The sequence below is a fragment of the Polypterus senegalus genome, chromosome 1, assembly GCF_016835505.1.
Source record: "Polypterus senegalus isolate Bchr_013 chromosome 1, ASM1683550v1, whole genome shotgun sequence".
In the NCBI taxonomy this organism is placed as follows: Eukaryota; Metazoa; Chordata; class Cladistia; order Polypteriformes; family Polypteridae; genus Polypterus; species Polypterus senegalus.
This window is the reverse complement of record NC_053154.1, coordinates 313,822,108-313,844,762: the sequence shown is the minus strand read 5'-3', so window position 1 is coordinate 313,844,762 and position 22,655 is coordinate 313,822,108. Positions and strand designations below refer to the sequence as shown.

At 43.6% G+C, this 22,655-nt stretch overlaps 1 protein-coding gene across 1 annotated transcript in view; it reads left to right on the top strand.

The window, feature by feature from the left end:
* The window catches only part of LOC120515370 (immunoglobulin superfamily member 22-like), a 185,009-nt gene that overhangs the window by 28,508 nt on the left and 133,846 nt on the right, over positions 1-22,655 (top strand). The window contains 2 exon segments of the mRNA XM_039736264.1: positions 2,490-2,629; positions 21,147-21,246. Of these exon segments, the coding sequence (XP_039592198.1) occupies positions 2,490-2,629; positions 21,147-21,246 (240 nt within the window).

The window sequence follows — 22,655 nt, the reverse complement described above, 5'->3', positions numbered from 1 at the left end:
GAGGCCCACTGCCAAAATAGTGGGTGTCATGGCGTGGGCCGACATCGCCTCTGCTGCTGGCGCGGGGGCAGTTTCAGCACTCAGCACTTGCAAATCGAGGAGGTCCCGTCACGCATCGTGCAACCTTTTCATCAGCAGGCCTTCCTATGGCATTGCCCATTAGGCCATCGTCCAGTCAGACAAAATCAGATGCTGATGACCTGGCATCCTTCACGCAGTCTGAACCCACCAGGGCTACTCAGCTTTTCTGCTTGGATGATCAGCAGTGGCTTTTTCAAGCTTATTTCAGTTAAATCTAACATCCTTTAGCCTTTAAATTATGGAGTCTTTACCCTTTTCTAACATAATTGTCACTTTTGGGAGAAGTCCTATGTATTCATTCATCCATTGATCCATCTATCAATTTCTGAACCTTCATAATGATGCTCATTGAGATCCTTAACTTGAAATGTATTATTAATCCATGCTGTGGTCTGATAGAATAGTAAAGTCAGCTCAGTGAGGGTTGGGTGGGGGGCTCAATGAAGTAGGAAGAGGCAGCTGTGTGACCAGACTGACCCCCTGGACAGGTGCGGGACATTCACAGATCAGCAACCACATACAATGTCATCCAGCTGAGTCTTGAAGGTCACCAGCGGATTAGCGTCCACCACCCTAAATGACTCTGGCATTGTCCTGTCCTGTCTCCTGGAACGGTTTATATATTTTAAAGTTTGTGTTTATTTTTATTTGATTTAATAAGGATTATTTACAAAAGAAAAAATATGCCATATTCCTTAATTTTGAAGCAAATTTCCTGTCTATACAAATGAGGATGAGTGGGTATCTGGACGTGCACAGCTTATCCAACATCAGTCATCTCCTCCACTTCTCTACCTGTGATTGCTGTCTTGAGTTTGTTTCATCCTATCCTGTTGTGTCTCTTAGATATTTGACCAAATATCAGTTCCTCTTCACATGAATGTGGACGCTATAGTAGGACTGTGGAATACCGGGGGAACTCCAGCTGCCCCGACTCTGACACAGACAAGCGGAGAAACAAATGTTGCACAGCATACTTTATTTTTCCAAGTGGGAAACGCTTTCTGCCCATTTCCCACTTGTACAGCACAGATACAGCACCAAAGCTTGGCCCTTTGCCTCCAGTCCTTCTCGCCTCTGCTCCTCCTCACAGGCTTCATCCTTCTTTCTCCCGACTCTGGACTTTGAGTAGTGGTGACTGTCCCCCTTTTTGGGACATCCAGAAGGACTCCAGGTCCTTCACCTCTCAACTTTGACCCCTGAGATGAGACCTTTTATGCCAGACTCAGGAGCATTACAACACTACACGCTGGAAGCACTTCTGGGTCAGGCAGAAATTCTTTAAATTAGGGACGGTCTGTCCCTGTAGCGCACCCTGATGGCAACCATGGAACCCAACAGGTCTGTCTAAAAGGGTTTGCAATTCCCAGCCTGCCCTGCAGGTATCCATGCAAGTGCTGTGGCAGAGGAAGACTGTCACATGTAAATTATCCATATGAGTGGACTCCCCTGACCTTCCATCAAACTGGCCTCCCTGCTTGATAAGGAGCCTTGACTCATCTGGGTTGAAACAACATAATAGTGTCCAACATGGTCCACCCACATCTCTCTTACTACCCTATCTGACCTTGGCACCTCTGGTACTACCTTCAGGTGGTCTGAGTCCTACTTCTTGGGCAGATCCTACCATGTGTCCTGGCCTGGGGTTTAGCTTGTCTTTCCTTCTGGTGATCTGAAGAGGAGGGAGAAAATATCTATCTATCTATCTATCTATCTATCTATCTATCTATCTATCTATTATATAGTGCCTTTCATATCTATCTATCTATTATATAGTGCTTTTCATATCTATCTATCTATTATATAGTGCCTTTCATATCTATCTATCTATCTATCTATCTATCTATCTATCTATCTATCTATCTATCTATCTATCTATCTATCTATCTATGTGGGTTTGGCATTTTCCAAACTTATTTAAACCTTTATTTCCTATTGGATATTTCCCTATTGACATAAGGATGGTGTAATGATATTATAATGAAAATATGTACTTAGAAAAAAATTAATAATACTTTAGAAGCCAACTGCTGTGTCTACTGCAGGTTAACACCAGCATACGGGCAGCACAGTGGCATAGTGGTAGCATTGCTGCCTCACAGTAATGAGTCCGCGGTTCACATCCCAGGTCCTCCCTCATGGTGTTTGCTCCTATAGTCCATGTATTGCTTTTTTATTAGAAATTAATCAGTGTGTTATTTCTGCTTTGTTGAAAAATCTTAATATGCTTAATGAAAATACAATTAATTGTGATTAAACATTTTCCTTGTGTGATGAATCGCAATTCGTTTTTTTAAGCGAACTACAGCCCTAAAAATAATGAATTTCAGTATTAAACACCAAATAGTAATTCTGTATCTCTTAATTCTTAATTCATGTCACTGATACACGCATTGCACTTCCTGCAGGAGAACCCAAAGTATCCTTCAAAGCTCGAGTTAGCGGCAACCCAACCCCGGAGGTGACCTGGAGCAGAGAAAGTGGGAAGCCCATAAAGGAGTCAGCCAAGACCTTTTTTGACAGCAGCAACAAGCAGTATGTCCTCAAGGTAAGGTGCAATCATCTACAGAAGACCCCGCCGCTTGAAACTGTCAAGTGGGACAACAGGGGGAAATGTGGGGCTTAATCAGAGAAGCACTTTATGGCTGAGCGGCGTTTTGGAGTTTGGGTCCACTGACAGATGCCGACATTCTATTTTCCTTAGTAACGAGGAGCAAAATTGTCTATCTTTTTGTCTTGTATATGGCTTTGCAAAAATAACAACAAAATTAGTTTTGCGTGCAAACCTGAAATCACTAAAAAGAGTTTTTTTTGGTGTGGAAAACAGGGAGTATTGCTCGGTAAAGCTTTGTTCACACGTCTGGGATTTTTTCCGCAGCTGTGTAATGCAAGTAATCGATAGTACCCTGGTAAATCAAATTCCATTTTGTGGCTAACGTTCACATCACTGTGGAAGACGTTCTGTTTGTTATGTTTTTTTTTTTCTGACAGGCCGCAGATTCTCCATACACAGACACACCACAACAGACTGCTCTGGACATTACAGAGCTTTCTCTGCAGAAACACCACACCACACTACACTACACAGGGACCCTCCCCCTGCTGTTGCCTAGCAACTCCCTATTCCTGGCTGAGGACGCTCCCACTCCAAGCACTATGGAGGAATACACTGAGTATCATTTCTGTCTCCAGCACAACTTTAGGATTGTGATCACCAAGATCCTCATAATTGGCAAAATGGATGGCATACTAACAGAACAACCACAACACACATCTTCACAGCTCAGCTGTTGTGATTAGGAGTCATAAACATGGAGGAATGGATGTGAAGGCTCCTAAAAGAGGCGATGGGGTTGGGGACAGACACCATCAAACCCCAGGCTAGTCAAGCAAAAGCCAACCATAGAATCTTTATAAATAAAATGTATTATGTATTATTCAAAGAAAGGCTTTCTTTAACACCTTGACTGCTGGACCATTCATTACTAGGACCCTGCACTACAGGTCTGTGCATATTTCTATATATACTGCTCAAAAAAATTAAAGAAACCCTTTTTAATGAGAGTATTGCATCAAGTCAATGAAACTGGTGGGCTATTGATCTGGTCAGTTAAGTAGCAGAGGGGTTTGTTAATCAGTTTCAGCTGACATTTTTCCCTCCTCATTTGTTTTGTTACTAATTTTGCATTTAGTTATGGTCAGTGTCACAACTAGTATCATGAGGCCATACCTGTACCCTACAGAGCTGGCACAAGTAGACCAATTTCTCCAGGATGGCACATCAATACGTGGCATTGCCAGAAGGTTTGCTGTGTCTCCCAGCACAGTCTCAAGGGCATGGAGGAGACAGACAGGCAGTTACTCTAGGAGAGCTGGACAGGGCCCCCCGTAGAAGGTCCTTAACCCATCAGCAGGACTGACCAATATCTGCTCCTTTGGGCAAGGAGAGAACAGGATGAGCATTGCCAGAGCCTACAAAATGATCTCCACTAGGCAGGCCACTGGTGTGAATGTCTCTGATGAAACAATCAGAAACAGACTTCGTGAGGGTGGCCTGAGTGCCTGATGTCCTCTAGTGGGTACTGTGGAGCTCGATTGGCATTTGCCATAGAATACCAGAATTGGCAGGTCCACTACTGGTGCCCTGTGCTTTGCACAGATGAGAGGAGGTTCACCCTGTGCACACGTGACAGACATGAAAGGGTCTGGAGAAGCCGTGGAGAACGTTATGTTGCCTGTAACATCGTTCAGCATGACCGGTCTGGTGGGTGGTCAGTGATGAGGAGGCGTATCCATGGAAGGACACACAGACCTCTACAGGCTAGACAATGGCACCTTGACTGCCATTAGGAATCGGGATGAAATCCTTGGACCCATTGTCAGACCCTATGCTGGTGCAATGCCTCCTGGGTTCCTCCTGGTGAATGACAATGCCTGGCCTCATGTGGCGAGAGAATGAAGGAATTTATACCATTGACTGGCCTTCACGCTCACCCACCTGACCTCAATCCAGTAGAACACCTCTGGGTGGGACATTGTGTTTCAGTCCATCCGATGCCTCAGACAGTTCAGGAGCTCAGTGATGCCCTGGTCCAGATCTGGGAGGAGATCCCCCAGGACACCATTCGTTGTCTCATTAGGACGTTGTCAGGCATGCATACAAGCAAGTGGGTGGGGGGCATGTGTGGGGGCATACAAACTACGGAGTACGATTTGGAGTTGCTGCAGTGAAATTTTGGCAAAATGGACTCACCTGCCTGCTGCATCACTGTTTCCCTTTGATTCTCGCTGTGTCATTGAATTCAGCCCTCTGTAGGTTGATCATTTTCATTTTCATCAAACGCTGTGCCATCATTTCGTTCCTAACACATCACCATATCAGTCCAAAGCAGTAAAGATAGCCAGCAGGGTTGTTTTCCCCATTGAGATCTGATGTGTTTTCAAAGTGTGCCTTTAATTTTTTTCAGCAGTTAATATAAAATCCAGCTTCTGTCTGTCTGTCTGTCTGTCTGTCTGTCTGTCTGTCTGTCTGTCCGCTTTTCACGAGAGAACTATCAAGCGGGGTCATTTTTGCTAAATCGCTTGTAATTCGACCTCTCCAAATTAGAATCATTGCTGTTATTGAACTATCTGGAGTATAAACACATGTTTGGTCTCTTTGTAAAGGTAACATTCTCTACTTTCACCCTTAGTAGTCAGAATCACTGTAGGTGTGACTGATCAAAAGTTATGCACATTAGAACTCACAGAAAAAATGAATTTTTTTGTTCTCGCCTAAGTTTTTTTGTGAAAATAAAGGCCTCTATAGCTGCAGTAGGTAGGTGGGGACAGAAACACACTCTGTACCAACAGAATAACTTGTTGACTACTCGCATTTCAAATTTGAAAAGAATACCTGTAAAAATGACATTTTTTACACCAGTTGTTATGTGGGCATGTCCAGGGGCTTTTTAGAGGGACCATTATCCACATTTTGGAACGTATGTTAAAAGTGTAATAACCTTTGAATGCTTCAACCCACAGATATCAATGAGGGCTCTACTGAAAGCTTACACCTAAAGGAATCTATATCTACACACAGTGTCACTCTATTAGTTATGGAAATTCATATTCCATAATAAAAACAATAAAAAAACACACATTTCAAAATAAAAATAGTCAAAACAAGTCTTATGGGCTAAAAATATATATATATAATTTATTTTTTACTTTTTTTTTAATAAAATGCACACAAACTATATACATTTTTTTACAAACTGTTACAACACAGCTCAGCGTTTTTCCACGTGCCACTGATTGTAGCAATCGTTAGCAGGCAGAAAGCACAAAGGCGTGTCACATGTCGCTCTCTACCTCAGACGTCACCTGGTCCGATTGATCACTGTCACGCCGCGTACATGCCTCTATTACTTAATCGAGAGTGTATTTACGTTTATCTGTACTTTTATCCATATTTAAAATGTGAAAAAACTAGGTGAAATCACAATAAACAACCACGCACCAAGTCTGCAGACTGGCACAAATGCCAGCTTCGCGCAGCTCCGATCGGTTTTGTTTGTTTCAAATTTAATTCTTTCAAAACATTAGCAGCTTTTTGACTGTTTCACTTCACCATAACTACAGACTTGCTACTTTCCCCAAGCTACTGCGACAAAACAAATTTCCACTAGATGGCAGCACTGTAGCTTGTGGCAGAGATGCGCTGGCAAAGCTCACTGCGTCTACTGGGAGGAGGAAGGGAGCGGCTGCTCATCCGGGCCGCTCCCCGGCCCCGTCTCAAACGGCCCTCCGGCGCTAGGGTATCGTCACGTTTAGGAGGGATTCTGACTTAGAGGCGTTCAGTCATAATCCCGCAGATGGTAGCTTCGCACCATTGGCTCCTCAGCCAAGCACATACACCAAATGTCTGAACCTGCGGTTCCACTCGTACTGAGCAGGATTGCTATTGCGACAACACCATCATCAGTAGGGTAAAACTAACCTGTCTCACGACGGTCTAAACCCAGCTCACGTTCCCTATTAGTTGGTGAACAATCCAACGCTTGGTGAATTCTGCTTCACAATGATAGGAAGAGCCGACATCGAAGGATCAAAAGCGACGTCGCTATGAAGCGGCCGCCACAAGCCAGTTATCCCCGTGGTAACTTTTCTGACACCTCCTGTTTGAAACCCAAAAAGCCAGAAGGATCGTGAGGCCCCACTTTCACCGTCTGTACTCATATCTGACAATCAAGATCAAGCAAGCTTTTGCCCTTCTGCTCCACGGGAGGTTTCTGGCCTCTCTGAGCTCGCCTTAGGACACCTGCGTTTCGGTGTGACAGGCGTACCGCCCCAGTCAAACTCCCCACCTGCCACTGTCCCCGGAGCGGGTCGCGCCCGAGGGTGGCTCGGACGCTTGACGCCAGAAGCGAGAGCCCCGCGGGGCTCCCCCTCCCGCCTCACCGATAAGAGTAGTGGTATCTCACCGGCGGCGCCCCACTTATTCTACGCCTCTCATGTCTCTTCACAGTGCCAGACTAGAGTCAAGCTCAACAGGGTCTGCCAAGCCCGTTCCCTTGGCTGTGGTTTCGCTAGACAGTAGGTAGGGACAGTGGGAACTGGGCGGTCTCTTGGTCTGGAATCCCTGCAGATTTTGTTTTTTTTTCTCCAGCCGTCTGGAGTTTTTTTTTTGTTTTTTCTGTCTACCCTGGCCATTGGACCTTACTTATTCTATGTTAATTAGTGTTGTCTTATTTTATTTTCTTACTGTGTCTTTTTATTTTTCTATTCTTCATTATGTAAAGCACTTTTGTTTTATGAAAATGTGCTATATAAATAAATGTTGTTGTTGTCTACAGTGGTTGTATACTGAGTACAGGTTCTCTCAAATGCAGGCTCAGTGACATATGACTTAACTTGTACCTCAAATTCAAAGTGTTAACAAGACTCTTCCAGTGTCATGAACTAGGAGATCCTAAGCATGTAACTTGTATTCCAAAAAACAGCTTGAACAAGAAAGAAATGTCCCAAAAATGTAACAAAATCTACTCAAGAAGAGGGATGACCATAAACCCCCGGCTTGTGTACAAAAGGACAAAAAAAGAATCTTAACCCTTAAACCACAAGAACCGGCTGCAGTCAGTTCCCAATGCAATTTTCCAGCATACATCTGTCACAAACACGTAGTTTATTTTGTCATTAAAGTAGAACATCATAAACTTCATCTTAAATTCATTTAATTTACTAGTTTCTCAAATTTCATCGTAACTAATGTAGCACGTTAAATGCTTTGTTTTGTATTTGATCTTCTATGTGCTCCATGTGTGTGAATCACTACATGCTTCTTAAACGGGCTTTCTCTTCATCCGACAGGACACAGAATCCATTAAATTCGTGATATTACAGCTCTCTGAATAATTTAAATACTGAGATGTATACGTGATATAATTTTCATGATGATTGGAATGAAAGCATGTTATTAAGAACACGATGGCGCAGTGATTGTTCATGTCTCATACAAGATGCTGCTGCGCCATGTGCGACCTTCGATGAAATACTTTACTGTAGCAGTCCTGTCTCTTTCAAACATACTAACCTCCAATTCCTGTCCTTACTTTTCTTTCCCCAAATACCCAATCACCACACAATCAGCTCTGTAATAGACGTTAAGCCATAAGCTTAACAACGACGATTCTTCAAAACTTTTAAGGCACATTGAAATATCTTCATAGTACGTGTTTAATTATTCTATCCGTCTATCCTTACAGTGTCGCGCCAGTCTCAGCAAATATACAGCGCAAGGCAGAAACAATACGTGAACTTGCTAGCTCTGTGTCACCGTGTCCTCACATGTTTGATTATTAACAATACAGATTATTTAAATGAAGTTAAAGTTTTATCTGTATAACATAATAAACATTTTGTTGCATTTCATCTTACAAATGATATCGTTATCATATGTAAATGCGCGCTTTATAAAGTGGCACAGGTTGCGCGATATTAGATAGATCGATAGATACTTTATTAATCCCAAGGGGAAATTCACATAATCCAGCAGCAGTATACTGATACAAAGAAACAATATTAAATTAAATAGTAATAAAAATTAAAAAAATTAAAATAAAATTAATGTTAGCATTTACTACCCCGGGTGTAATTGAAGAGTCGCATAGTGTGGGGGAGGAACGATCTGTCAGTCTGTCAGTGGAGCAGGATGGTGACAGCAGTCTGTCACTGAAGCTACTCCTCTGTCTGGAGATGACACTGTTCAGTGGATGCAGTGGATTCTTCATGATTGACAGGAGTTTGCTTAGTGCCCGTCGCTCTGCCACAGATGTTAAACTGTCCAACTTTAATCCTACAATGGAGCCTGCCTTCTTAACAAGTTTGTCCAGGCGTGAGGCGTTTCATCTTTATGCTGCCACCCCAGCACACCACCGCATAGAAGAGGGCACTCGCCACAACCGTCTGGTAGAACATCTGCAGCATCTTACTGCAGATGTTGAAGGATGCCAACCTTCTCAGAAAGTATAGTCTGCTCTGACCTTTCTTACATAGAGCATCAGTATTGGCAGTCCAGTCCAATTTGTCATCCAGCTGCACTCCCAGATATTTAAAGGTCTGCACCCTCTGCACAGTCACCTCTGATGATCACAGGGTCCATGAGGGGCCTAGGCCTCCTAAAATCCACCACCAGCTCCTTGGTCTTGCTGGTGTTAAGGTGTAAGTGGTTTGAGTCACACCATTTAACAAAGTCTTTGATTAACTTTCTGTACTCCTCCTCCTGCCCACTCCTGATGCAGCCCACAATAGCAGTGTCATCAGCGAACTTTTGCATGTGGCAGGACTCCAAGTCATATTGGAAGTCTGATGTAGATAGATTGAACAGGACCGGAGAAAGTACAGTCCCTGCGGCGCCCTGTATTGCTGACACAATGTCAGACCTGCAGTTCCCAAGACGCACATATTGAGGTCTGTCTGTAAGATAGTCCACATTCCATGCCACCAGGTGTGATTCTACTCCCATCTCAGTCAGCTTGTCCCTAAGGAGCAGAGGTTGGATGGTGCTGAAGGCGCTAGAGAAGTCCAGAAACATAATTCTTACAGCACCACTGCCTCTGTCCAGGTGGGAGAGGGATCGATGAAGCATATAGATGATGGCATCCTCCGCTCCCACCTCCTCCTGGTATGTGAACTGCAGAGGGTCGAGGGCGTGCCGGACCTGTGGCCTCAGGTGGTGAAGCAGCAGCCGCTCCATGGTCTTCATCAGATGTGACGTCAGAGTAACAGGCCGGAAGTCATTCAGCTCACTAGGACGTGATACCTTTGGGACAGGAGTGATACAAGATGTTTTCCAAAGCCTTGGGACTCTCCCCTGTTCCAGGCTCAGGTTGAAGATGCGCTGTAGAGGACTCCCCAGTTCCAACGCACAGGCCTTCAGCAATCGTGGCGATACACCATCTGGACCCGCTGCTTTGCTGGCACAAAGTCTTTTCAGCTCTCTGCTCACCTGGGCTGCTGTAATTGTGGGTGGGGATGTCTCACCTATGCTGGTATCAGCAGAAGGATGGTTGGAGGATGCAGTACTCCGAGGTGAGAGTGGGTTACTGTGATCAAACATATTAAAGAAGTTGTTCATTTGGTTTGCTCTCTCCCGTCTGTCTCGATGGCGGCACCCGCCGAGCTGCAGCCAGTGATAATCTTCATCCCATCCCACACTTCCTTCATGCTGTTGTTCTGCAACTTCTGCTCCAGTTTTCTCCTGTACTGCTCTTTCGCCGCCCTGAGCTGGACTCGGAGTTCCTTCTGCACGCACTTGAGCTCATGCTGATCACCACCTTTAAAAGCCCTTTTCTTCTGGTTCAAAAGGCCCTTGATGTCACTTGTAATCCATGGCTTGTTGTTAGCATAGCAACATACTGTTCTTACTGGAACTACAATGTCCATACAGAAGTTGATGTAATCAGTTGTGCATTCAACAGCCTCTTCAATGTTCTCAATATGTGACCCAAGCATTATTATAACTCTAGTGTAAGTTTACAGTGGGGTGATTGTACTTATAAGTACAAACACTTCTACAAGGAGCACTTGATTGAGTGCATTTCTTGTTCTTGGGATGAAACTGTTTCTGAATCGCCAAGTCCGTACAGGAAAGGCTCTGAAGCATTTTGCCGTGGCTTTGGCAGCGTGGTCTTGATGCTGTATACCGATAATTCTCTTTCCGATCAGCTGCTGCTGTGATTCACACTCAGATACAGTGATATAAATACTCCGAGTGGTGCAGTGAGAGTAATATGGAAAAAGATGATCCGCTGTGGCAACCCTTAAAGGGAGCAGCTGAAAGAAGAAGAAGGTGCAGTGAGTAACAACGCTAAAGCAGTTATGGTATTTGGAATACTATGGCTGTTCCCTGGACCATTATATTGTTATAAGTTAATTACAATCAGATGCATTACACTAACAAACAATATGCGGTTAGTTTCAGTGTATTTATAAAGCCGCATCAGGAAAATAAAAGAGTAACCACACAGGAACAGTAGCACTGCTTTGACGCTGGGTGCCGCCAGTCTGCAAAACCGAGCGGAGAACTTGCGTACGACAGGGTATGAGGTACCGTGGAAAAGTCCGTGGCTTTACGCCAAGTGTAGGTTTTATACATCGCGATTTGAACGTGAAAAAGTTCTTACGCAACATTTCTGTGCGTACGCACCGTTTATACATGAGGCCCCTGGAGTTTGACACCTGTGGTCTAGAGGTAGTGAGACCAGTTATGTTATATGGGTTGGAGACGGTGGCACTGACCAGAAAGCAGAAGACAGAGCTGGAGGTGGCAGAGTTAAAGATGTTCAGATTTGCATTGGGTGTGACGAGGATGAACAGGATTAGAAATTGAGGACATTAGAGGGTCAGCTCAAGTTGGAAGGTTTGGAGACAAAGTCAGAGTGGCGAGATTGGGTTTGTTTTGACATGTACAGAGGAGAGATGCTGAGTACAAAGGAAGCTAAGGATAGAGCTGCCAAGCAAGAGGAAGGAACAAAGGAAGGCCTAAGAGACGGTTTATGGATGTGGTGTGAGAGGACATGCAGGTGATGGGTGTGACAGAACAAGATGATGAGGACAGCAAGATATGGAAAAAGATGATTGGATATGGTGACCCCTAACAGGAGCAGCCGGAAGAAAAAGAGAATCATGTGACATAAACATGCAATCCAATTGGCACTCCAGTGGAGCTTTTGAATCGAAAAGCTCTGCAACCCTTCTCAAAAACTGACATGGTGACCCAGAATTCCTGGTCACTTAAGCTGCTTGTTGTAACAGGCCAATGCCATGCTGACACCGCTCAAGAGTTTTTTATCTTTCTTTGACGCACTCATCACCCTCAGACTTTCTATACGTAAGGATGGAGATTGATTGCCAAATCCAAAGCCTTATGAGATGGCTTTACTGTACTGCCACTGGTACAACATAGTACACTGATTTGGTGGGCAGTCTCACCATCGCCTATAATCTGACCCGTGATCATGGCTTGATGGTACACGGTCAGTTGCTGTTATACCAAAGCTGCTTTCCAGAGGAGGAAGGCCGCCTTAGATTAGGAGAAGTCAATTCCCATCCCATCAACGTTACACTCAGTTTTGAACTCATTGAGAGAGTTGAATGGATCGATCCTATTGGGTTTAGCGGCAGACCTCCACTCTGTTAGGGAGCCAATCAAATTGCAAACATCTGATGACGTTTACCAGCGTTTCCATCACACGTCAGTGATGTTACATGATACGCCCACTCATTTGTGTCTATTTCACTTCAAGACGTACCGCACACGTCGTTTTCATTTAACATCCTAACCCTCTGGTTAAGGTTAGGGTTGTGGGGTTGGTCATCTGACTCAAGAGTTGTGAGGACTATCAAGTAGGCGTGTCTTGTAGTTTGAGTGTCTCTCAGGTAACGACCCCACTCCGAGTTTCCATTCTGTAAATCATGTGATACAAACATACAATCCAATTGGCTGTTTAGCAGAGCCCCAGAGGTTTGCAGCTAGACCCATCTTGATCAATTAGCTTGTGCTGCCTGAAATGAACTCAGGCCATCTTGGTTCAGTAACTCTAATAGAGAGAGAAAAAAATGTGCCAGCATGTTGTACACTTGCAGACTTAAAAAAGAATCATCTGTCGGTAACGGCACGTTCAGAACGTGCTCGAGTAATTTGAGAGGAGCCGTCGCTGATTGAAGAAAGGCAAATTTCCTGCACTTTTCAATTAGCATTGATCGCACACTTGCAAATGACTCTTGTGGGAGCGGATGGTTTCTCCAGCAAAGCCGCCCTGAAGCCTTTGATTATTCCTGCTCAAAGGAGTGCGATTATGTTCCAGGTATGTGTGTATATGGGACACAGTTTGGACTCTCAGTATCACATTACATGATGACACATGAAAGCATCGATGGGGCTCAGCTTCTCTCTCTTTGTAGTCTGATCTGACAGATGCTCCTGGCAATTAATGAATCTCATTCAGCCAAGCGGCAGCTTCTGGTAATCTGAGGAGTTTAGACACTTTAAATGAAACGCATCAAAACGGCAATACCAAAGAATCGCCTGGGCACAAATTGAGGTGGACAGGAACAGAAACTGCCGGATCATCCAGCATCCAGCACGTTCACCATGTACTGAGGTGACCTGAGAGGCATCCCACCATTTAGAGTCTCATAGAGCTAACTGCAGTTTGAAAAACAGGACAAATAACAATAATAATAATCTTCTTCTTTTGGCTGCTCCCGTTAGGGGTCACCACAGCGGGTCTGTCCTCTGCATCTTGTTCTGTCACACCCATCACCTGCATGTCCTCTCTCATCCATCCATCCATCCATTATCCAACCCGCTATATCCTAACTATAGGGTCAGGGGGGTCTGCTGGAGCCAATCCCAGCCAACACAGGGTGCAGGGCACGAAACAAATCCTGGGCAGGATGCCAACCCACCGCAGGGCGCACACCCACACACCAATCACATACTAGGGACAATTTAGGATCGCCAATGCACCTAACCTGCATGTCTTTGGACTCTGGGAAGAAACCCACGCAGACACGGGGAGAACATGCAAACTCCACGCAGGGAGGACCCTGGAAGTGAACCCAGGTTTCCTAACTGCAAGGCAGCAGCGCTACCCACTGTGCCACCGTGCCGCCCCTGTCCTCTCTCACCACATTCATAAACCTTCTCTTAGGCCTTCCTCTTCTCCTCATCCCTGGCGTCTCTATCCTTAGCACCCTTCTCCTAAAATACCTAGCATCTCTCCTCTGCACATGTCCAAACCAACACCACTTGCAGACCCTTCTGTTTTTCTTGATGTTTCTCTATCAACTGTCTCAGTGAAAAGACTGCATCAGTCGTTCCTCTCTTTGGCATAAAATCAAGCTGTACCTCCACTGTGGTGGTCTCTTCCTTCTCTTTGTAACCTTTTCCCAAATTTTCAATGAGTGTGGCATCGACTTTATCTCTCTACATCAGGCTCGGACCTGGGGGTCCACTGTGGGTTCTGGTTTTTGTTCCCGCCAGATTCATAATCAGTGACAACAACCGATCACACTGAGCTCATTTAATTAGGTGCTGTTTTTTTAATTTAGAAAAGCACAGCAGCATGATTTTTACATTTATAAGACATTTAGAAAGATTTCTGCTTTTGCTATTGATGTAAATGCTTAACTCTCTTTTGTTGATTTCATTCTATTTTGCCCTTTTCTGTGCAGTTTGCCCCTTTGGTTGTATTTTATTAACACTTTGAGGGCTGAATATTTTTTCCAAAAAAACACACAAAGCGATGGTTTCACACATAAATTGTCTGTTGCTATGTGCTGTGGCTGCTGTTCGCACAGGTTTGGCATCTCTGGTAGCTGTGGCTGAGCAGGGGTGCCTCGATGGTCAGCAGGAATGCACGATGAGCCGGCTGTCTTCGCACAGCAGGTTGGCGGCGGTGGCGGTCACAGTGTGACGCAATATGCTTTGTACCTCTCGTCATCGTAAGTGGTGGTCCTCCCATCAGCTACAATCAGCTGGGGACCGATCAGATGATGCTGGTACCTCACATTCATTTTCAATATCTATCTCCAGATCACTTGCATCAAACTCGGAGTCCAACAAGTCCTATTCAACGGAATTACGAAAAACATCCACGGAGTATATTGCTTTGTACTTTAGTCTCTCACCAGATGTCGATGCCATTTTAGAGGTTGTTTGCTCTTCACTACTCATGCACACGTAGGGAATCGAGGTTGAATCCACAAAGCTATTTAACTTTCCTTCTACCAAAGAGAGTTGAACTAAAATGTAAGGGCGAGTTTTGTCACAGTTTACAGCTGATTACTGTCCTCTACCCCTGAATTTTGACAAAAGTCGACATCAGTCTTGAAAGAGTTAATGACAATTAAAAACGAGCGGAGCAGACACCCAGGAAAACAACGCTGAATAATCAAACGCTGCAGCTATTATAACGTCAGACCCACTAATTAGTTAATAATGGATTAATTAAACAATTAGAACACCTGGAAAAGTAGAATGAAAGTCAAGATGAAAATATTGTTTAAAAAATACATTACTCCCATATAACTGCTTGGTACATTTTAACCAAACTTAGTTTTCTAATTTCAATATTATTCCCAAAACACAGAACTTGGGAAATAACAGTTCACTTAATTAGCCCAGGAGTCCAATTAAAAATAGAAGCTGGTTGGAACAAAAACCTGCAGCCACAGGGGAAGCACTGCTCTACAGTTCCCACAATCCTGAATGTTCACCCTTCTCCTTACAAATGGGAAGAGGTGGGTAGTAACGAGTTACATTTAGTCCGTTTCTTTTACTTGAGTACATTTGTGAAGAAGAAATGCTTCTCTTACTCCGCTAAATTGGGCAACACTGGAATCGTTACCTTTTTTCATTTACACATTCATATCTCTTATACAGTGGAACCTCGGTTCACGAACGTCTCGGTACACGTACAAATTGGTTTACGACCAAAAAGTTCGGCAAACATTTGCCTCGGTTCATGACCACACACTCGGTATACGAACAAGCCAGTTTCTCTTTCGGTTTGTACATGTTCAGTCTCTCCTTGTGCATTTCCTGTGCAGCAAGCGAGAGAGAGAGAGAGAGAGAGAGAGAGAGAGAGAGAGAGAGAGAGAGAGCGACACACACACAGGAAGTGCGAGAGAGACGCACACACAGGCAGCACGAGAGAGAGCGCGACACACACAGGCAGTGCGAGAGAGAGCGCGACACACACAGGAAGTGCGAGAGAGAGCGCGACACACACAGGCAGCGTGAGAGAGAGCGCGACACACACAGGAAGGGCACGAGAGAGACAGACGCACACACAGGAAGTGCGAGAGAGAGCTGGACAGGTAGGAAGGCAGTTAAAGAAAGCACTGGGCTTGATTTTGTTTTCACTTCTGTTTCCAGTGATCAGTTCGTAGCGTGCATTGTTGCAATGTTATTTTTGTTGGTGGTTTATTAAATTACGAATTTTTTCAAATGTTCATTTTTTTCCCTGTGCTTAAAACTCATTAAAAAAAAAGTGCTAATTTTAGCCAGCGGTTGGTAGCGCTATAGCACAAACTATTGCAGTGTTAGTTTTCTCTGTTGTTCAAGGTTTTCTCAGTGTTATTCAATGTTTTTACATTTAGTTTACTATTAGGCTGTGCATTCTGTGGTTTAATTAATTATATATATTTACATACAGTTCGTAAGGTCTGGAACGGATTAATCGTATTTACCTACAATCCTATGGGGGAAATTACTTCAGTTTACGACCAAATCGGTTTACAACCAGAGTTTTGGAACGAATTATGGTCGTGAACCGAGTTTCCACTGTATATATTTTTCTTCTGGTTCATCCTGCTTCCTCTTCAAACCCGGTCCCACCCACACGCAGCCCACACGGGATTTCTCGATTCCTATTCGTCCTCTTCCAAACCCTTCCCCACGATGCCTGCGGCCTCCCATACATCCCCACGCCGCTTTTCTCGAGTCCTATTCCTCCTTCGGACTACCGCGTTCCCTGCTTTTCTCTCATGACCCCATTGGTGTCACGTCACCGCCCGTTATCTAGCCTGACCACGTGACCTTTCACTTCAGCCATGTCTGCGCCTGGGAGTCTTTTCCGTACCCTGCTACAGGAAGGTACTCTCTCAACCATTGGCATTGGTTTCGCTCCTTGGTATTTTCATTATACTGCGACGGTTGTTTCCTAAGCCTTTGTTATAAAATGAACGACAGTATCTTCTCTGTCGACGGGTTTCTATAGAATTTCATCTCTATTCTGGGATCTGGCAACTGCCTGTTCCTATCAGTGGGTTATTTCTTGACACAAACGGTTATCGAAGGCAATGCACTCTCACTGAGACATAGGGCAGTAGATCTCATTGCATCACATTGGAACAGATTTGGAGACGTTCTTCCTGTTGTTCTTTCCAACGCAAGTCGAGTTATCACAACAAGTCAGGAGTACTATCAATACATGGCAACATCTACAGTTTATGGTGGTGAAGCTGAAATTCAAGCTCTTTCCGAAATTCTCCATGCTACCATTGTCATTTACTTCAAACACGACCCCAACATCCCGCCTTGCATTACGTTTGCAAAGATTTGCATTAATCTACAACAACCTGTCCTCAGCCACAGTCAGTTGTCCGTGGCTTTTTCTAGGGTTAGATCTTTCAACTCATTATCTGTCGTCTCCAGCAAAACACCTAGGTATTCACAACTGCGTCTTTCAAGAAGTATTTCTTTCTTCTGAATTCCTTTCTCACCATTTTCCATTCCTATTCTTACACCGCCATATACTACGGCGGGTGTCGGCTAGTATGCTATATTTTAGTTGGAGAGAAGTCGCCAGTGGATCTACTGAATGACTGTTTCACCAAACAGAGGTAGCAACAATAATCACATGACTCCATTTCACCAATCAAACGTAGCAACAATAATCACATGACTCCATTTCACCAATCAGACGTAGCAACAATAATCACATGACTCCATTTCACCAATCAAACGTAGCAACAATAATCACATGACTCCATTTCACCAATCAGACGTAGCAACAATAATCACATGACTCTGTTTCACCAATCAGACATAGCAACAATAATCACCTGACTCCGTTTCACCAAACAGACATAGCAACAATAATCACATGACTCCGTTTCACCAATCAGACGTAGCAACAATAATCACATGACTCTGTTTCACCAATCAGACGTAGCAACAATAATCACCAAACAGAGGTAGCAACAATAATCACATGACTCCGTTTCACCAAACAGACATAGCAACAATAATCACATAACTCCGTTTCACCAAACAGACGTAGCAACAATAATCACATGACTCCGTTTCGCTAATTAGACATAGCAACGATAATCACCAATCAGACGTAGCAACAATAATCACACGACTCCGTTTCACTAATCAGACGTAGCAACAATAATCACCAATCAGACGTAGCAACAATAATCACACGACTCCGTTTCACTAATTAGACATAGCCATGCAGTCACATGACCACACACAAACTTCCTGCGTCTGCAGCCTGTGAGAGACTTTTTAGTCATGCGGGGCTCCTGTTCACTGCTAAACGGTCACAGCGTCACTGCAGGAACCTTGAGAGCCAACTCCTGCTGAAGCTTAACCATCACTTCACTGAGTGAAGAACAAGCACATTTTAACTAAACATGCACAGATAGTCAAGGGAAAGTGAGGCTTTTTGTACGTGACTTCTTGTCATGTTATTTTCTATCAGCTGTGCTATTTGGAGGTCAAGTGAATATGCAGTATTATACGGTCAGTGTACAGGATATCTCGTCACTGTAAGTAGTCTGCACTGTTCAGACATACATGTCACCTACTGGACGTATCGGCTTTAAAAGCTTTGTTGTGAAAAACTGAGATTTGGAACTTTGTGTTATTTGTGCAACTTTATTTTGTAAAGATGTTATTTATGTTTACTCATTTTTTATTTTGTTATTTGGAAATAGCAGAATTTGCACATTATTTTATATTTTTGTCTGTCTTAATACATTTCTAAAAAATAAATAATTTATTATGATCAAACAGTTACTCAGTACTTGAGTAGTCTTTTCACCAAGTACTTTTTTACTCTTACTTGAGTAATTTTTTGGATGACTACTTTTTACTTCTACTTGAGTAATATTATTTTGAAGTAACAACACTCTTACTTGAGTACAATTTTTGGCTACTCTACCCACCTCTGCAAATGGGTACAATGTCACTGTGCCTCCACTCCTCTGCTATTCTCTCCTGCTCATTAATCTTCTGCATGAGACCCCATGGCACATCTTACTCCCTTTTCTCCTAAACCACGGGTGTTAAACTCTGGTCCTGGAGGGCTGCAGTGGCTGCAGGCTTTCGTTCTAACCCTTGTCTTACTTAGTGACCTGTTTTTGCTGCTAATTAACATCATTTGAACTAATTTTAATCGATTTGCTGTCCAAGACTCTGACCCCTCAATTGTTTCATTTCCCTTAATTAGCAGCCAAACAATCATGAGTTACGAAATGAGTCAAAACAACTGGTGTCCATCATACAATATCTGAAAATTAAGAAAGGTGAAAGTCTCAGGAATGTCAGTCTGCTCAGGTCCACAACAGAGCTCTTAGAAAAGAGAAAATCAACAATTTCGGAAATGTCTGCTAATGCACCACGAGAGCAGCAACAAGCCATGAAATTAAAGAACCAGTTTAATTAACGACAAGACTCAGCGCCTTATTAAGCATCTGGTTTGAGTGAAATTGGTTGGAATTGGAGGCCTTGACTAAGTTGGTCTTCTGTTGGCTCCCATCCATCCATTATCCAACCCATTATCATAACTACAGGGTCACGGGAGTCGTCTGGAGCCAATCTCAGCCAACACAGGGTGCAAGGCAGGAAACAAACCCCGGGCAGGGCACTATCTGTTGGCTCCCACACTTCAGATTTCATTTCTGTTTGGGTGCCATTTAAGGAAAGAAATGAAGCAATTCAGAGAACGATGAAGAAATTCAGGGGAACAAATCTTAAAAAAGCAACTCAATTAAAAGAAGAAGTTAATTAGCAGCACAAACAGGGCACTCATTAATAAAAGGCAAGGATGTCGAACTCCAGGCCTGGAGGGCCACAGTGGCTGTAGGTTTTCATTCTAACCCTTTTTCTAATCAATGACCAGTTTTCACTGCTAATTAACTTCTTTTCCCTTTATTTTAATAGCACTGATCTTAAGGATTCAGTCCCCTGCATTTATTCCTTTCTTTATTAAATGTCAGCCGAAATGAAATGAAATGTGAAACGGGCTAAAAGATGACCAGCAAACCAATTTCACTCCAACCAATCTCTTAATGAGAAGCCGATTCTTGCTGATAATTAAACCCGTTATTTAATTCAAAGGCTTTTTGCTGCTGTCTTTCTGCCACAGCAGACATTTCCAAAACTGTTGATGTTTTTTTTTTTTTCTAAGAACACCATCAAGATGTTTTGGTGACCTTACCAAGAGCATCACCTTTCTTTATTTTAAGATAATGTGTGATGGGCACAGGTAAGATGGTCATGTGGCAGCTTGTTTTGTATCTCATTACTGTTTGGCTGCTAATTAAGGAAAAAGAAACAACTAAGGGGCCTGAGTCAAGTTAATTAGCATCAAAAACTGGTCACTAATGAAGAAGATGGTTAGAATGAAAACCTGCAGCCACTGCGGCCCTCCAGGACTGGAGCTCGACACCCGTGATAAAAGAGTTAGAATGGAAACCCCTGTCCTAAACCACGGGTGTTGAACTCCGGTCCTGGTGGGCTGCAGTGGCTGCAGGGTTTTCATTCTAACCATCTTCTTAATTAGTGACCTAATGGCTGTTAATTAACTTGACTCAGGCCCCTTAGTTGTTTCTTTTTTTTTAATTAGCAACCAAACAATAATGAGACCCAAAACGAGCCGCCACATGACCAGCTCACCAGTGCCCATCACACGATATCTGAAAATAAAGAAAGGTGAAGGTCTCAGTAAGGCTGATCTCTCAGATCGCCAAAACATTTTGAAGGAGTTCTTAGAAAAAACAGAAAATCAGTAGTTTTGGAGACGTCTGCTGTGGGAGAATTAGAGCAGCAACAAGCCATGGAATTAAATAACGAGTTTAATTAATAGCAAGAATTGGCTTCTCATTAAGAGATTGGTTGGAGTTTGAAGCCCTAATTTAGCTGGTCATCTGTCAGCTTGTTTCTCATCTTCATTTAATGAAGAAAAGAATACATTCAGAGGGTTAGGGTTAGGGTTCCTTAAAATCAGGGCTATTAAAATAATGGAAATAAAGTTAATTAGCAGCTAAAACTGGTCACTGATTAGGAAAAGGGTTAGAATGAAAACCTGCAGCCACTGCGGCCCTCCAGGATCCAGAGTTCGACACCCCTGTCCTAAACTCTTCCAGACTTCTGCTGGTGCAGTGAATTAAATATTTAAAGATACCTTGGTGAATGTCAGGACCACCACACACACACATGCACACACACACACGTTCACGTCATGGTTAACATTAAACCTTATTTTCTTCTATTTCCACAGCTGAAGGGCATCACTGCAGATGACGCTGACAACTACAAGTGCACGGCTTCCAATTACCACGCAGACGCCATCTACACCTTCTCCCTTGTCGTCGGAGGAAGTGCGTAAGCCTGCGCCCGGAGTGTGCCGCGTGTTACATTAGACGTGTGGCTCAAGACTTGTTTTACTTCTTTGATTTGTCAGTACAGTGAAGAAAATGGAAAACAAAGTTTCTTATAAAGAAAAAATAATAAAAACGTTCACTGAAATAAAGAGAAAAATGTTTGCAGAGAGTGAGTAGAGAGAGTCACTGTAAAGGAAGCATAGCACAAAAGTTGCTATATAAGGCAGACACATAGCAATGAATGGCACTGCTTAAGAGATTACCAAGGCCGCTGTGAGACAGAAAACAGAGAATCATGGACTGCATAAGAGAGAGAAACGAAAGTCGCTTGATAAGATTACATTAGATATTTAAGATTTATCTAAATATCTATCTATCTAGTTAACAGTATATAGTGCCTATCTATCTATCTATCTATCTATCTATCTATCTATCTATCTATCTATCTATCTATCTATCTATCATATAGTGCCTTTCATATCTATCTATCTATCTATCTATCTATCTATCTATCTATCTATCTATCTATCTATCTATCTATCATATAGTGCCTTTCATATCTATCTATCTATCTATCTATCTATCTATCTATCTATCTATCTATCTATCTATCTATCTATCTATCTGGAATGTCCTGAGCTCACATGCCACAGCCGTCCATTGTCCCTGTATTGTCTGCATGCTCTCCCTGTGTCTCTATGGGTTTCCTCCTCACATCCCCAGAAGTTGATTTGTAGGAGTTTAGCCAGGCTGCCAATGGCTCTCCACATTACACTGGAGGACGAGTAGGTATCTGGACGTGCACACTTTATCCAACATCAGTCATCCCCTCCACTTCTCTAACTGTGATTGCTGTCTTGAGTTTATTTCATCCTATCCTGTTGTGTCTCTTAGATATTTGACCAAATATCAGTTCCTCACCACTTGAATGTGGACGCTATAGTAAGACTGTGGAATACCGGGGAACTCCAGCTGCCCCGACTCTGACTCAGACAGGCGGAGACACAAATGTTGCACAGCACACCTTAGTTTTCCAAGTGGGAAACGCTTTCTGCCCGTTTCCCATTTGCACAGCACAGATACAGCACCAAATCACGGCCCTTTGCCTCCAGTCCTTCTCGCCTCTACTCCTCCTCACAGGCTTCATCCTTTTTTCTCCCGACTCCGGACTTTGAGTAGTGGCGACTGGCCCCTTTTATGGGACATCCAGAACGACTCCAGGTTCTTCACCTCTCAACTTTGACCCCTGAGGTGAGACCTTTTAAGCCAGACTCAGGAGCATTACAACACTACATGCTGGAAGTACTTCTGGGTCAGGCAGAAATTCCCTAAAGTCAGGACGGCCTGTCCCTGCAGCTCACCCTGATGGCAACCATGGAACCCAACAGGTCTGTCTAAAAGGGGCT